Source organism: Thamnophis sirtalis, unplaced genomic scaffold, assembly GCF_051295495.1.
Source record: "Thamnophis sirtalis isolate CommonGarterSnake01/CBP01778 unplaced genomic scaffold, rThaSir2_p1.2 scaffold_5, whole genome shotgun sequence".
NCBI lineage: Eukaryota > Metazoa > Chordata > Lepidosauria > Squamata > Natricidae > Thamnophis > Thamnophis sirtalis.
Window position 1 is genome coordinate 114674459 of NW_028261385.1, and position 17754 is coordinate 114692212.

Consider the following 17754-nt stretch of genomic DNA (forward strand, 5'->3'; position numbering starts at 1 on the left):
TTTGTCTTGTGAATTCTGAGAAACTATGTTGTCACTTCTATTATGATGCAGTTAAAATTATTCATAAATCTAATTCTCTGATAAGAGACAATTGTCAAGCCACATGAAGTAGCTGGAGAATATTGGTTCTGTCCCAATGAAAGCCAATCTAGAAAAGTTACTCCTGCAAGTTAAAGTGTCAGTAGAGAAGATATATGTATCTAAAAGTATGTTGAAATTCTAGAGATGGGATTAACAGAGATCTTATTATTTAAGGAATAAATCAGGAATATCGTCCCTTCATTAGTTTTATAAATAACACAAGGCAGTGAACATACTTAATACTCTTTTCTTCTACTATTTCCTCCACAACAACAACCGTGTGAGGGGAGTTGGACTGAGAGTGAATAACTGGCCCAAGGTAATTCAGTTGGCTACTAAGAATTGCAGTAAATTTTATAAAAGGTTTCAAACAATATTGCTCTAAACAATATAACCAGGTAATTCAACCATTTAGTTGCAGATTTATCAAATTACACATGATAAAATATTTCAATATAACTTTCAATGTATTTATGTAACTGCATTAAATATAAGGTTTACCAATCTTTGTAGATACTGTTAGATTTTAAGATATTTTTACAAAATTACTGTGTTATATAGCAGTTTTAGTTTACAAGATTTACAACAGCAACAAAAAAAATGTGACATTTAGAGACTGAGTATATTATGATACATATTTCTCTATATATTAGGATATGGTTAGGGTTAGGATAGCAGAGGATGGGGAAGAACTATTCTCTGCCAGTTCTGTACTTAAGCCATTAATTGTATCCTTAAATCATTAGTGTTTGATCTTTTTAATTCTTAAGAGGTTTTCTTTTCTTTTAAGCAAGCAAAATTTCAATATAAAAAATACTATATCCCAAAACTGCGATGAGGAACCTTCATTTGCTCCCATATAAAATACTCATTGTAAAATACATTTTTAATTTTAATAATTAACTGCTATAGGTACAAACATGAAGGGATTTGCAACCTATGCTCAAGTTACAACCCTTGCAGCAGCCCTAAGATCACACGATTGAAATTAGGGCATTTGGCATCCCACACACACGATATGTTGCCAAGCTTGCTGCATTCATGTGATCACTATTTGCAATCTTCCCTACAGGTTTCCCAGTAGTAAGTCACTGCCCTGCCCCCTTTTTAAGCAATGTGTTTGCTCTATGAGGGCGGGCGGGGAAGGGAGGGAGGAGACACCAGACAATCTTTCCTATACTTGACCTGTTGTTTTTTTCCCATTGCACAGAGATGATATTGAAAAGGAAGGGATTACAAAGGGAGAGCAGGGACTCTCCACTCTGCAAGGGTGGGGAGGAGGGGATAGAAAAACAGGTCAGACACAAGACAACACAAAATGATTATAATGGCAATCATGTGAGCAAGGGACACTGCAAAGGTCATAAGTGTGAGCATTGGTCGTAAAATTATTTCTTCAGCATCATCGTAACATCAACTAGTTCTGAACAAGCCAGTGAATAAGTGAGATTTTTCTCTACAATATATGACTACTGGCTAAGTGGATAATCAATTATTTATCTTTGACATTTGATGTAAAATGTGCCAATTTATAATGTAGAGTTTTTCTTTTAAATCTATAACATATCAGGGCATTAAAAAAACCCAGCTTTCTTGTGAAACAGTCTTTTACCTTTGAGATGTTCTTCTGAAATTTTTGCATGGAGCTGTTCAAGATGTAAACAATGCTTCTTTTTCAGTTGTTCTATTTCAGAAGTATATCTATCTGAGAGCTCCAGTTTCAGCTTCATAATATTCTCTTGATACTGGAGTGTGAGAGTAGATCTTAATAACTCAATCTCATGTAAATGTTTTTTATCCAAACGCAGTTGTAAAGAACGAAGTTCTTCCTAGAGTGAACAAGTAAGAGAAACGTATTAAGACTAGGAAATTTAACTTTTAATCTAATTTAAGTATTTTGCACTATTTTATACATTACCACAATATATACTCTTGGTTAAAGTGCAGTATTATACTAAAATATGCAGATGACATTTTACAACATGACAATCAGGTTGAGGAAACTAAATCTTCATAAAGAAAATGAGAACTGAACAAGTGTTAAGTATAGCATTGGTTTTAACAACCGGAATATTACTGCAAACGAAGTCAAGGGGCAGAAATGAATAAAATATTTCAAGGAAAAATATTCAATGATAATGATTTTAGAACACAAGTAAAATATTCAAAGTGATTAATTTATAGTGAATTATCTTTTAAAAAGATTTAAAAAGAATATGAAAATAGCATAAGCATTAAAATTGTGTTTTTACATATTTAAAAATTTGAGAAAAATGTTTTTAGAGCAGTTTTAAGATGGTAAAATTATATATTTATTTTCTTCAAAAAAATATTTTTTCCTGTGAATAAAAACATCTCTTTGAATTGGGTAGTTCAAAACTACAAAATTTTAACCACGCAGAAGGAAATGATTTTTCACATCACATTTAAATTAAAAATGGATTGCTAAGACCTAACCAATAACGAATAGAAACAGAATTCAAAGAAAATTCAATTCAGCCATTCAACATAGCTCAGGAACAAAGAGGGCTGCCCTGCTTCTCTAATGTGAGCTCTGGAAAGATCTGCAGCGATCCACAGCTTGAGTAAGCAGAGAAGGCCATTCCGTTTCTGGGTCATGTGGCACAACCCTGGAAGTAGCTGCCATTTTGGAGTGCCTGCAATTCAGTGCAGCCGCCCCCCAAATGGCAACCACTTCTGAAACCATGTCATGTGGCCCAGGAACATAATAGTTTGTCCTTCTTCCAAGCTTTGGAGATCTTTGAAAGCTGTGTGTGATAGATGATGCAAGGTGAGGAGGGTCTGGGATCCAATGGGGTGGGAAGCAGGCCCAAGACTTGTAGGGACTCTAAGGGGTGGGAAGTAGAGCACAGAATGCCTCAGTGGGTTGGGGAAGCCTCTGGAGTCCTGGCATGTGTCCTTTACTAGTCCTCCAGCGCCTCCCTTGCACATGTTTAATGATTGCATTGGAAAGAGTAGGGAGGGGGATCGCAAGCACATGGATGCTTCACTTAATGGCTGTCATGACTTCTGACTGTAATGGGGAAGTTCCATCAAGGTTATCAGTCAAATACTATCTGTAATTGAACTGTTGACTATTCAACCTAACCATTTAAAACAGAAACAAGAACACTCTTTTCTAATTTCAGTAATAGGCAGCCTGCAAGTGGGAAGCTCCACTGTAAGGGCATGTTCTCAGCAAATCGTACCCTGAAATCTTTACTCTATAGAAATCAGGTAGTATGGAGGAGCTAAATAACTTTCAAATACTATTTATTGCTTGGTAACTGACCTTATAGTGCTCCAATTGCTGAGTTAACTGTTCAAACAAATCCAATCTCTCTCTTTCTGTCATTTCTTCCAATAGTGTAATAGAAGGGCTATATAAAATATATGGAATAATTCAGAAAAATAACTTTAGCTAGTATTCTTTTAAGAACAGAATAATTTAAACTTTCTGAATTACAATCCGAATCTTAAAATCCTCACATATGTATCAATATTGTAACCTATGATGAATCAAATAAGAAACTACTAGCATCAAGTAAAGCTATATGGATTTCCTAATTCATGTTCACTTATCATAGTTAGAAGACACAAGTTAGTAACATACAGCTAATTTCACACTTTGCTCAGTAAAATTCTAAAATTCCAATATATGTAGAATAGAGGAATAATTGCTCAAGTGTCACTTGAAAGCTATTCTCGTATAAACTGGAGTCATAGTACCTTTTCCTATTCTTAGTGAACATGGCTAACTAAAAAGTTTTCTTTAACAAGAAATTAAGATAATTACTATATTCATTCTAAACTAGGATTTAAGGCTTACTGAGGTGGAACCAATAGCAGAATAGCAATATTAAATTATTAGCTTCACCCAAATTCCATATCTTGTTCTTGTGATTTTTCCATCTCCTCTATGGAATAATCTTTTACTTCTTGCAATCTCTGATGCAACATTGTTAATTCTTCTCTGTAATTTTCTTCCACAGACTTTAATTTCTGTTCAAAATAAAGTCTTAGTTGTTCCAACTCAATTTCATGTTCAGTCTTTTTTTTATCCCATTTAAGTTGATAATCTTTTTTTAGATATTCCAGTTCTTCCACATGTGAGGTACGAGCAAGCAGCTGTATTTTCAGTTCTGATGGGTAAAAAATATTGTTCACTTTAAATATATTAATTCAGCTGATTTTTTAAAATTAATTCTGAATATGGTGATCTCATTACAAAAACATTCAATAGGAATGTTCAATAGGATACTGTACATTCATTCACACACACACACACACACAGTGTGTGTGTATGTTTGTATGTATGTATGTGTATACATACACATACATACATACACACACACACACACACACACACAAACATATATATATATATATAATGATTTCAGCTTAAGTTTGTAATGTAATTTGATTTTCTCAGCTGGCCCTCTGAAAAGAAATAATATGAGAATAAACTGAATAAATAAATGAATAAACTGTTTTTCATCAGTTTTTTCTTTCAAAAGCCTCCTCATTCTATCTTGCAAATTTGAATTTTACAGGATACCAATGATTGCTTAATCAACTCAAATCTATACTCTACATAGGGAACGGATATGACAGTAGTTTTATTTTATTCATCAGACATATATGGCTGTCAGATTACAAAGATTCAAGTCAGCTTTTCAGATCAAAGAAACATCTTAGATCCCAAATGATAACCTGACACCCATTTTTAACTGTTATTTTTTCATTTCTCAGGGGAGAGGCCTGCAATGCTTTCTGGGCAAATAATAATAAACACTTATTCTTTCTATGGTATAACTAAATTGCACTGTACAAAATTAGGGGACCAGAACAAAAACTAAAATTGCAAAATTAAATTAATATTACTCCATAATATTTTACTATTTATTTAAAACGTATTTTTAGAAGGGCTTTGGGAATAACATGTAATGCAAGGTTACAAGTAGCACATTCTGCATTAAGTTAGAAAACCAGATTGGGGTCTCGTAACCTAGGATGAATTAGTTGTGCAATTCCAATTGATAAAGGTATAGTAATTCCATTATGCTCTATCAGATCCTTAAAAGAGAGTTCCTAAAGAAGGAAAGAAATGTCTTATTGAATTTCTTTAAATTCTCTACATAAAAAAATGCAATACTTTGTTTCACTTGTAGACATGATCTACAAAACTACAAATCAAGTCAAGGCTAAGTATACTTTAATTACTGTATAGAAAGTTACTGGAGGTGTACTTTAGGTCATTATTTGAATAAATACCAGATTTTGAGATCTCATGACACAAATGCTTAATATCATTCTTGCATTGATTCTATCAAGTTAAATAAATCAAAACAATGTCATGATTAATACATCTTGTATTATATCTGTCCAATTAATTTTCTTGGGAGAATTCCCTATCTATGGAAGTATTACTGAATAGTTTTGCTTTGTGCAATTACAGCATCAAGTGCTCTTTAAAAGGTGAAAGATAACTAAGCAAGATTACCAAAGATTGATTTTGAGTAAATGGGAAAAAATGTGTATGAGAATGTCAGTTGGTCTTAGCTGAACTGCATGTCTCCAGGGTGGTGTGGGAGCAGTCACTGATGGGTATTGTCACGGCCCATTTGCCCGGAGACTGAGGTAAATCTGAGGACACTCCCTCTGCTCCTCCTTCTGACTCTCCAGATTAACCAGTGGTCCAGTCGAAGAAGAACCTGGGAAGGAAGGGACAGAGACCACCCAACCCACTCCCAGGTCCCTGACTGACCTGTAGCTAACCCACTCAGGCCCTGGCGCAGGCGTGCCTGATGGGCGGGAAGTGACTGCTCCCCGCCACCCTCGAGACATTCAGTTCAGGTAAGACCAACTGACAGTCTCCAAGGTGGGGCATGGGAGGAGTCACTGATGGGACATACCAAAGCTAGATGTCCATGGGAGGGATCATTGGGCTTGAGTCTCTTGAGTGTCCAGAACACCCTGAAGGACCCTCCTCCCGAAGGATGCCTCAGCCGAGGCATACGCATCTAGCTGGTAGTGCCTGATGAAGGGTAAAGGTGAGGACCAGGCGGCAGCCCTGCAGATGTCCTCGATGGGTGTCCCTAAAGTGGCAGCACTCCGAGTGGAATGAGCAGTGATGCCCTGCGGCACTGGCAGCCCTCGAGCCTTGTAGGCCTTGGAGATGGGTAACCTTATCCATCTGCTGATGGTGGTCGGGGAGACCTTGGCTCCCCGGGCCGAGGGATGGAAGGAAACAAAGAGGGCCTCCGTCCGCCTGAAGGCGGCTGTGCACTTGAGATAAATGCACAGTGCCCTTCTTACGTCCAGGTGGTGCCAGGACCTCTCTCTCTCTGTTGAGGGGGAAGGACAGAAATCCAGGACGATTACCTCCTGGCCCCTATGGAAGGGGGAATTGACCTTAGGCATGAAGGCTGGATCGAGTCTGAGCACGATCCTGTTGCTGTGGAAGGAGCAAAGGTCCGCCCTGGTAGATAGAGCATTAAGTTCGGATCACCTGGCAGAGGTGATCGCCACGACGAAGACCACCTTGAGGGTAAGGAATTGTAGGCTCACCTCTCTGACAGGTTCGAAAGGTGTCTCCAGGTACGCCTGGAGCACCGTGGGGAGGTCACAAGAGGGAAAACGGTGGATCACCAGAGGCCGAAGGTTAGCTGCCCCTCGGAGGAACCTCTTAATGACCGAGAACTGGGACAGGGACTGGGACCCCCCCCCCTCCAAGGATAGTGGCTAGGGTGGAGACCTGCCTTCTGAGGGTGCTGTGTGCCAGACCCTTCTCCAGACCATCCTGGAGGAATTCCAGTACCTGAGGGACTGAAGCCGACGACGGATCTACCTGAGCAATCCGACACCATGCCTCGAAGGTCTAGGTCGCATCATAGATGCGGGTGGTGGATCTCCTCCTAGAGCCTCAATGGTCCTGATGACTCTAGAGGAAATCTGAGCGTCCCTTAGTTGCTCCCGCTCAAGCGACAGGAGGTTCCGCTCCGCCCAGTTCCCCAGATGTCTTCCCTTGTCGCGCAGTGCCACGGAGTGAGTGCCACCCTGCTTGTTCAAGTGGGCCTTGGCTGCTACATTGTCCATTAGCACCAGAATGTGACTTTTGGCGACCATCTTCTTGAACCGCCCAAGAGCTAGGTGAATTGCTCTGAGCTCCAGCCAGTTGATGTTCCTCCGCAGGTCCATCAGCGTCCACCGGCCCTGGGTCAACTGGGACTGCAGGTGAGCCCCACCAACTGAACAGGCTTGCATTTGTCGTTAGGACCAGCCTGTCTGGTTCCCTGAATAGGGAACCCTTGGCCAGATGCTGGAATCTAGTGGAAGGGACTAGATGGCTCTTCTCGAGGTTGACAGAGAACCTTAGGGACCGTAAGGTGCTAATGGTGGGACTGAGATCCCCCTCTGCTCGAGCAGCCAAGGAGGCTAGGACGAGGATATCATCCAGGCAACAATGTAAACGAACCGGGATGCAATGAAGGTGGGCCGCGGTCACGGCCAGCATCTTGGTGAAGGTCCTGGGGGCAGAGGCCAACCCGAAGGGGAGGGCCCTGTATTGGTAATGGGAGCCGCCGTAAGAGAACCTGAGGAACCTAGTGATCCAGGGCAATCATGATGTGGAGATACGCCTCCATGAGATCGATGGAGGCTAGGAAGTCCCCCCATCTGATCCCCTCCAGGATAGACTTGAGGGAAGCCATTTTAAATTTATGGTAAATAAGCCTGGAATTTAACAGCTTGAGATCCAGTATGGCTCCCCACCCCCCTGAGCTCTTGGGAACCAGGAACAGGTGGGAATAGAACCCTGATTCTTTCTCCCCCCCAGGACTGGTTCTACTGCATTAATCTCCAGATGACAAATGGCTTTGCGCATGAGGAAGTGCTTGACCGGTTTCTTGGAGGAGAGAAAGATGCGGAATCTATTTGGGGGTTGGAAACGGAACTCCAGGTGGAGCCCCAACCTGACTGTCTGGAGGACCCAAGCATCTGTGGTGATGCCCTCTCAGCGGTCCGCGAACAAGGAAAGGTCCCAAATCACTTTGCTCTGTGGAAGTGGCGACCTCCCCACCCCTCGAAAGGACTGCTTGTCAGGCTGCTGGAACCTATATCTGTCCCTGGAAAATTGCCTGTCCCCCTGCCTGGGATACCTGGGAGCAGAGTACCTCTGCTTCTGGAAGTCCTGCTTGGGAAGTCGATAGAAGTGTTTTCTGTAGTAAGGCACCGCCCGGTGGTCTGAACGTCTGGACGTGGATGGGAAGACCTTCCGCTTGTTCTTGTCTTCGACAAGGATGGGATCCAGGGAAGGGCCAAATAGTTTGTCCCCTGTTGTTCTTGTCCTCGATAAGGATGGGATCCAGGGAAGGGCCAAATAGTTTGTCCCCTATGTACTCTGCTTCTGCCAAATGCCACTTTGCCCGGAACTCAGCCTGCCAGTGGCATAGCCACAGTAGACGTCTGGATGCCACTGAGGATGAGAAGGCCCTGAAAGAATACTTTACCACATCCAGGGTAGCATCCGCCGATAATTGAGTGGCCGCCATCAATTTCGTAATGTCCTGTAGTAGCCTCACATCCGATGCTGGTGTCTTGTCTCGGATCTGCTCCAGCCATAGAAGGATGGACTTGTTGAAGGAAGAAGTGGCGACCACCGCCCTGATCACTCATGAGACAGCCTGGAAGGTCTTACGCATGACCAGCTCCACTCTTCTGTCCTCTGCCCTCAGGCAGTTAAGATATATCCCCTGTCACCACAGCAGAGGAGGAAGCCAAGGCAGCCACTGGAGCATCCACGGAAGGAACCTGTAAGGCTTGGGTGAAAGAGGCATTAAAATTATAAAATCTGCAATCATTGCTCCCTGGGATGGAAAAGGAACCGGGCCTAGACCACTGAGACTTGAGAACCTCCAGAAGTGGTCTGGAGTGGGGATCTCCTCCTTTTCCACCTGGGGCTGTGGAAAGGACCCTTATTTCCCCCGCTAGTGCTGGGAGTAGTGGGGTTCTGGCTAGGAATTGGTGTGGAATCCAGGTCTGCTGCTGCCTTGGCCTTGCGTAGCAAGGAACTGAATGATGGAGGAAATAGGCCCATGATGGTTGGGGCCTCTGGGGTTAGGGCATGCTCATCCTCTGAGAACCCAATATCCTTCTGCTCCTCCCCCTCTGACTCTGAGCCCTTTCTGGCAGTGGAGGGGGAAGAAGCTCTGAGCTCTCTGGGGACTGAAGGCTTGGGCTGGACTGTCTGCTCTCGTGGAGCCTGGCTCCCTGAAATTGGTGTTGCATGCCTAAAGCAATACCATCCGCAATCGCTCTGGCTATCACGTTCTGGAAGCTGTCACAGAGTTCTGGGTAGGCAGAAGAAAGGCTTGGGGGCTCCAGGTCATCTCTGATGCCAGGAGATCGAGGAGCCAAGTGCTGCCTGGGGGAACTCGTTGCCCTGCGGCCAAAGGGATCATCCCTTGCCCTTGGAGAGTGGGAGGGCGATAAGGGAGGGGATAAGGACCTGCCCTCCCTAAGGTCTCTCCATGTGCCCTGAGAGCCAGGATCCTCAGCCAAAGGAGAGGGCCTGAGAGGGGAATGTGATCTGGCTGGGGAAGGGCTGATGATATACCTGGCCCTCCTACCAGCCGCTCTAGTTAAGGGGACCTCCTGCCTGGGCCCTCCCCTCCTGGCCCTCCTACCAGCCGCTCCTCTGCTCCTGGTGGCCTCCGCCATCGCAGTACTCATGGTTTGTTGTCTCTCTCTACCTCCACTCACGAGGATCCCAGGTCTCTCCGCTATTGTGCAGATTCGGTGCTCCTTCGAATCCATGCTCTTCTCAGCCGCCCGCCGATCTGCGGGTCGAAGGGAGACCGGTGCACTGCCTGGATTACTGGCAGAGCACAGGCCCAACGAGCCCTCCTGGGCGAACGTGATGGTAGAAGCGCTTGCGGCGACTGAAACCAGTGCACCTCCTTATGCTTTGCGCATGCACCCTCAATTCAAAATGGTGACCACCAACCATGCAGTCTGATTGCCCGAGGCAGCTCTGACTGAGTTGCTCTCCCCATGCCATGATCTGTCGCCTGAAGAATACATGGTGTCCTCAATGATTTGGTGATACCGTGTGGGATCGTCCGCAGCTCGCGGCCTGAGATTCCCCCCCCCCCCGGATACCGGTGGCTCGGGCCTTGCAAGATTGCAGCGAGTGCAGCTCGTGCTAAGATGAGGTTAGGGCAGCACAGGAGAGAGAGGTAGGAGACTTAGGAAGAATTAGGAAGTGAAATAAGGATAGTAATCCGGAGAGTCACCAAATTAGCTCCTTTTGGGCTGGAGACTGAGGTTAATCTGGGGAGTCAGAAGGAGGAGCAGAGGGAGTGTCCTCAGATTTACCTCAGTCTCCGGGCAAATGGGCCATGACAATACCCATCAGGGACTCCTCCCACGCCCCACCTCGGAGACACAGTAATCCTCTCTGACTCCAGATCATTCAGGCCTATATGAATCAAATATCATTACTATAAGGAGGAGAGATATTGACGCTGAATCTTAAATACTTTATCCGCCTAATGAGAAGAGAGAATTTATTGGAAAAGACTTTGATGCTAGGAAAGATTGGAGGCCAAAGGAGAAGGGTACAACAGAGGATGAGATGGTTAGATAATATCATCAACCAGTGAACATGAACATGGAGAGTGGAGGATCAGGGAGCCTGGGAGAATTGTGAAGAATGAGATACAACTTAGGAACTGAACAACAACCATTACTGTGAATTGGAATTAAAAATTTACAAGTGAGTTTATGATACATATGACCCACACTTTTGAACATGAAAAAAATGTATCTATTTCCAAATATAATTTAAAATGTGGTTAATTTAAATATAATTTAAAAGAAGCTATTAATAATTCCTTTTCTAAGTATACAATAAGATACTAAAACAATCATTCCTTTAATATGACACTGGTAAACATAAAACAAAATATATTCACTAAATTATAGCATATCTATTTTAATTACAATTTACAATTTCCCAATTTTAAACCTACCACTTAATTCTTGCCGACTTGCCCTTGCGCCATCCAATTGTGACCAAAGTTGCGTCATTTCTTCTTCTGATTCTGCCTTTAGTTTCTGTATCTATAGAATATAATTATGAAATAAGACCAGGCCTGGTGATTACTTGCATGGGGAGACCATCAGGATATACCAGACAAGGTTATACCAAATTATGCCAGAGTAGGAAATTTTAAATAAGATTTATATACTGTTGTTGAGACACTGGGAGTTGAGCTAGCTTTACATGTACATAGTGATTAGGAACACTAGCACTAAAGTATTTTCTTCCACAGCTCTAGAAAATCTGAAATAGCTTAAAATCCTTGACATTATGGACAGTAATAGGGATACTCAAAGTGTGAAGTAGGACAATGTCAAAAATTGCAACAGAGAAGTGAATTTCTAAGTGTTGTCAGACCAGTGGATTTTTATACATTGAAAGGACAGAATGCTTCTTTCCCTTTATGGTTTTGTGTTGCAGTAAGGCACAATTCTGCAGAACATTTTAAAATATTGACTCCCAAGAGGATTTGTCTTTATCAAATACTGTGTCCATAATACATATTTACCTCCTGCTGCAACTCTTCTACTTGTTTCCTGTTTTGTTCTTTTATATCTTGCGTTTCTTTTTCATGCTTGATCTGCAGTGTTTTCATGGTTAGATGGTATTTATTTTCTAGATTTTTATGTTCCGCTACAAAATAATGTTGAGTTCTGTTATAAACATTCTTGTATTATAAGATGGGATGACTCATTTAAACTATCTTTTTTAGTATCAGAAGTAGAGAACTAGAGAATTCTGAAGAGATGTAGGAAAATAGGAGTGAATTTTATGGGTTTAGTTTGTATAATTTTATTTAACTTTTAAAAAACAAATCATTGAAATTTTTGGAGCAATCAAAAAACAGAAAAGGCTATTACAAAAAGAATTATATGCTTGTCGGTGGTGTGTAGGCATGTTTGTGTATGTATAATAGATATAATAGGAAGAAATGGGAAATTGCTATTTCAAGCATCTTCTCCATACAGTACTATATAACATATAGATGAATCACACCTGGAAAAAACAACAAAAGGCAAAAGGGATAGCTGTAAAGGAGAGTGGTTAGCAGTTTAGGTACAAAATAAACTTGGATAGCTTTTCTAGAATGGATATATATGGAGATGAAAGGGATATGCTGGTAGACAGAATACATTTAAATGTAATGAAAAACAGTGAAACAAGCCACATAAAATACCAAAATAAAATGATCCTAGCAAGGAATTTGCATGAAATAAAAACATGTTTTGTTTCCCCACTTGAGTTTCAAATTGACTATGTTTTATGGTATAAAGCTTAAAAGAACATTACTATTCCCCATTCCTTTGGAACAAAATTGGCAGAACAAAAGTGAGGATTTGACCCAATACCAAGAATAAAGAGCTAATCAACTCATAAATATTCTTCACTAAATAGATATTTAATCATCCTTATTCAAATCAGTATGGGATACTTTAAACAATACAATCAGGAAAAATTAAATATCTTATTTTCAGTTGAGCACAGGGGCTTATGAGGTCTTACATATTCTTTGCTATAAGCCAAGTCCCTGGAGACTATCGTCCTCCAGAAACCCCATTGCAAGCAATGCTGCTGTTTCTTCACAGGGGAAAAGACACTTAATATTAAAATCTAGATGCATCATTACCGGTAAATAGTGTCTAGAACTCTGGGGAGAAGACATGGATAAAACTGAGATTCTTTAGAACTATTGGCAGAAGGTGATAGTGACTGTGTAAGAATTGGACTAAACCTCACACTATAACTTTTCCTACCAGTGCAGAAGACTAAGCAAATCTTGATTATCTGGGACAAAGAAGAAAGCAACATTATTTAGTACAGATAGTCCTCAACTTAAAACAATTTGTTTACTGACCATTTAAAAATACAACGGCACTGAGAAACGTGACCTATGAATTTTTAACACAACCATTGCAGCATCCCCACGGTCACATGATCAAAATTCAGATGCTTCACAACTGACTCATATTTATGGTTGCAGTATCTCTGGGGATCAGGTTATTCCCTTTTGCGACAAGCAAAGTCAATGGGGAAACCAGATTCACTTAACAATTGTGTCCCTAACTTAACGACTTCAGTGATTCACTTAGCAACATAAATTTTCGGCAGCATTGTCGCCATAAGTTGAGGTCAACCTATATAGAGTATCTAGTATTGATTCTGATATTTAGTTTTAGTTCCTAGTTACCAAATTTCACATCATTTTGTATGCCAGTCAACTTTTGAAAAACATACTTCAAAATAAATGAAGTATATTTTAAACTGATAACAGTAAAAGACATCTACTTGTTTTAATGCTACAATAAAAAAAAATTATTTTGCTGATTTCTTGACCTCTCTGGGGAGCACAGAAATATTGGAGAGAAAATTATTCCCAAAATAAAGTGCTTACTTGCAGCCTCTCTTTTTTCAAGAGAAAGTGTCTCCATTGTTTTCTTTAATTCTTCAGTTTCTGCTGTTAAGTTTTGCTTCAGCTCGTTCAGTTCAGCCTGATGTTTTACAGATAACTCTTCAGATACATTTTTTAAACTGACATCTACATTCAAGGCCCATTCCTTTTTAAGAGTCTAAAAAGAAATTAAATTTAATAATGAAAATTCCATTACCTTAACAAAACATTTTTCCAAATTGGATTCTTTGTAATTTTAGTAACTCTTCTACTCTGTTCCAGCGACTACATTATAAGACTTCACAAAAACAGAATAGGATTATATTGCAAGGCCTCTATCAAAACATGAAACACAACCTATCTTTTTCCCCCAAGAACACTAACATCTTACTAATCATCTCAGGATTCTTTTAGCACCTCTGAAATCTGTCTCCTAATGGGAAACACAGAACTCTGAATATATCCTTAACTAGATAACCTTAGAAAGACTGGTATTGGCAATTTCACTCATATACTTGCCTCTTACATAAGGGGCATTCTGGAAGAACTGAAACAGCAACATTTGTCACTCTTCTTAGCACTCTTACCCCATCCTTCTTTCATACATATATCCTTTTTTCCATGTCTTTAATAGAGTATATTTTCTCACTCCAAGGCAGAAGAGCCCAGAGTTATGCAGATTGTAATGGTTCCCAGCTACTGATCGCCAACCTATCAACTATTGAAAAACAGTAGCTAGGATGAAGATAGGAGAGGCAATAGCCAAGAGTGAGTGAGTTTCTGCAGTATTTTCTGTAGTGTGAAATTTAACCTACATTAGAAATGAGAACACACAGACCTTATTGACATCTGAAAATTATATATACATAACCTGCTTTTAATTAGCATATTCATATCAGAACAATATTAAAACAGATCTTTTAATTTAAGATAGAAAATGTTATTTAATAAAATAACTAATTACATACAATACCTCCAAAACGTGAATATGCTTCTCCTCCATTTCCAGACTTATTTTCTTCTTCATTTCATCTGCCAAATGAAGTGGAACAGAATGGGACTGACATATAGGTTCAAATGAATATTTTTTTTAAAATTTGGTAGTGAAAGCACATTTTTCATTAATTTTCATAGTTAGTATAAATTTTTGCACATCTTTCTTGTTAATATTCCCTTTCAGCTTGCACAAAATAGTCACAATATTACAAAGCTTGAAATATATGTTTTTATTTCATTTAATTTTTTAAATTTTTACTGGCAACTCATTTTTTATTTCATTGTATTTAATCACTCTGAATATACTGCATGATCCATTATTACAGTATTTGGGATTCATTTTGCTTCCTGTTTATTTATTGCTTCTGATAATAAATCAGCTCATCAAAAAATCTGGTGTTTTATTAATCATATTCTTGAGTCAGAATCTGTAAGTTGTATACCCATGTCAAGTTGATGTTTCAAAACCATTTCTTCCTTTTCTTTCTGATTCTGTTTGTTTACGTGCTCCAATTCAAAATGGTATCGACTTTGCAGAACTGCAATTTCTTGAGCATGCTTATCATTGAGCATTTCACGAAGCTCCATTAAGGCAGTTTCCTTCTCCTTTATCAGATTCATTTGCATTAGCTCCATCTGAGATGTGCATATGTTATTTGAACTTAGTCTTATAGCTTCCAATTTAAGATTATCTGGGACCTAAAAATTAAAGAAGACAGCATATGAATGAATATGCTTTATTATAACTATCAGTTTCTCACAGTATTAGAGTTCCAATGCTGTGCTCCTTGGAATCAAGCTTCTACTAAAAACAGAAGATATATTAGGTTTATATATTAGGGTTTTTGAGGGCAGCATGCTGTTTCCTCACAGCTTGATTTCATAATTAGTATAACATCATGCCGACAATATAAATGGCACAAATTAAAAACTCTATTTGTTGCAATCAGTGGGGATTTAACATCTGCAATAGCCAAAGACTTTATTATTCTATTGAATATGGTACCTCAGCTAGCTGCAGCTCCCCTTGAAACGTAGTTTCCACTTTTTGTTGCAAGTCTTCTAATAACTGCTTTTGTTCCTCCATCAGTTTAGCATGTAGGTTTTTGTTCTCATCTTGACACTTATAACATTCACCTATGTCATAACTTTGTTCTTGTTCCTGAGCCTAAGGAGAAGTAAAGAGCATTACATATATTTATACACTAGAACATTCACATACCCATCAGAAACATGATAACCAGATTTCAAGGTTGGAAACAAAATTTGCTTTTTATTATAACCCTGAGATCCAGCAGCTGCAGTAAACATATACTTGGAATTAAGTAACTCCAACTTCAAGACTACTTTAAGTATTAGAACTGAATTTACAGTCTTTTTAAAAAAATGAGTTTTCTTCATCAGCAATATGCTTTACTGTTCGAGGTTGGTCATTTTTCCTGCTGACTTTAAATAAATTGGATCAGGAATGCACACTGTTCTACTTCAAATCACCAAGCTATCCAGATATCCCTTCATTCTTCTGATAACAGCATAAAGTATTATTAAAATGTACATTACTTTTTTTCCTCCAAGATTACAACAGTTTGATTTGTGTATCATTTGCATACTACACTAAGATAGTTTTTAATATTTGCTATAATTAAATGATTAGCATCGTTATTTATCCCATGGCTGTTACTATAAAATTCTGCTATGAATTCGAAGTATTCTGAAATCTTGCAGCATCTTTATTATGACTTCAACTACTCTCTTTTTCTTTAGTTAAAGAGATTAATTTTAAGATGCGCATCTTCATTTCCCTGATTTTCTGGATTATCCCTGCTAAATCAGTTCCTCAATTAACTTCTAAAGCAAATTCCTTTTACTTAAGGAAGTCTTGCTTTTTATATTTACTGCTTTAAAATACTGACAGAGAATGTAAATATAATATGTGTGTAATATAAGCAGCTGGACCAACACACCATGGCCAGCATAGGGTACTCTGTAACTATTAACAGTATATTAATCCAATTTTAGGGCCTTTTCCCTCTAAAATACCTCTAATAAAAATAACTGTAATGTTATTTATGTTATTAAAAGGAATATGGCAGCTCAGTGGCTAAGATGCTGAGCTTGTCCATCAGAAAAGTCGGTAGTTTGGTGGTTCGAATCCCTAGCGCCACGGAGTGAGCTCCTGTTACTTGTCCCAGCTTCTGTCAACCTAGCAGTTTGAAAGCATGTAAAACTGCAAGCAGAAAAATAGGAACCACCTTTGGTGGGAAGGTAACAGCATTAGGTGCGTTTAATCTGCCAGCCACATGACCACGGAGACGTCTTCGGCCAGCTATGAAACGGAGATGAGAGTTGGGAACGACTAGCATACATATGTGCGAGGGGACCTTTTACCTTCACCTTTATGTTATTTATATGCGGCCCATAACTCTGGGCAGTTTACAATTGTTCAAAACATCTGAAAACAAGAAACGCAAAAACACAAAAACAGCAGAACACACAAAATCAATGTATTCTTCTATCGGTGCAGGGCAGACTGATGTAGTGTGCCCGCGCATACGCTTAAGTGGTGAAGAGTTGTCAGCCATTCCTAACGGCGAAAGGGAGGTAGGGAAACCACACAAGACCCCCTTGGTGAAAGACCAGTTGAAGAAAGAGAACCTCCTAAGAAGGCGGGAGTTGTTACTGCATTGAGTCCGGCCCTTCGCCCCCTAACCCAGGCAGCTCGGAAAATAAGCGCCTGCACTCTGCGGCCACCCCGCCCAGAGCAAGTGGAAAGCAACGCACCTTTGAAAGAGCGCCGGGGCTGCCATCAGCCTCTCGAACCCCTGCCGGATCTTCCCCTTCCATACCCAACGGACGCCCTTACTCTCGGCCAGCAACGGTCGCGCAACCCATGGAGGCCTCCAACTTTCAGCCAATGGGCTCCCTCCTCCTACCCAAGCGCCCTGCAAAGCCCAAGCGAAGCAGCCTCGGCGCCTTGTATTGGAGCGCCGGGAACCAATAGGGAGCTAATAGCAGGGCGCGATGCTCCAAACTGAGCTTGCGGCGCAGCTTCCGGAGCCTGTAATCGCCGAATGGGGAAAACCGCGGGGTGGCGCACTTAGAACTCCGAAGCTCTTTTGGGGTCCTTGGGGAAACAAAGCTTTATTTTGGTTTCGATTCTCAAAATTTCGAAACTACAACCTGT

General features: G+C 40.5%; 1 protein-coding gene across 3 annotated transcripts in view; it reads right to left on the bottom strand.

Moving 5' to 3' along the window:
* The window catches only part of LOC106543699 (pericentrin), an 82058-nt gene extending 64581 nt beyond the window's left edge, over positions 1–17477 (bottom strand). For all 3 annotated transcript variants that reach the window (XM_087716650.1, XM_087716649.1, XM_087716651.1), the window contains exons 1-10: positions 17352–17477; positions 15577–15738; positions 15014–15269; positions 14548–14606; positions 13578–13752; positions 11694–11818; positions 11115–11205; positions 3959–4223; positions 3374–3461; positions 1694–1910 (exon numbers count right to left, since the gene is read on the bottom strand). In XM_087716650.1, coding sequence (XP_087572776.1) covers positions 1694–1910; positions 3374–3461; positions 3959–4223; positions 11115–11205; positions 11694–11818; positions 13578–13752; positions 14548–14606; positions 15014–15269; positions 15577–15738; positions 17352–17414 — 1501 coding nt within the window. In that variant the 5' untranslated portion in view covers positions 17415–17477. The remainder of the gene's footprint in view (positions 1–1693; positions 1911–3373; positions 3462–3958; positions 4224–11114; positions 11206–11693; positions 11819–13577; positions 13753–14547; positions 14607–15013; positions 15270–15576; positions 15739–17351) is intronic.
* Between the last annotated feature and the right edge of the window lie 277 nt (positions 17478–17754).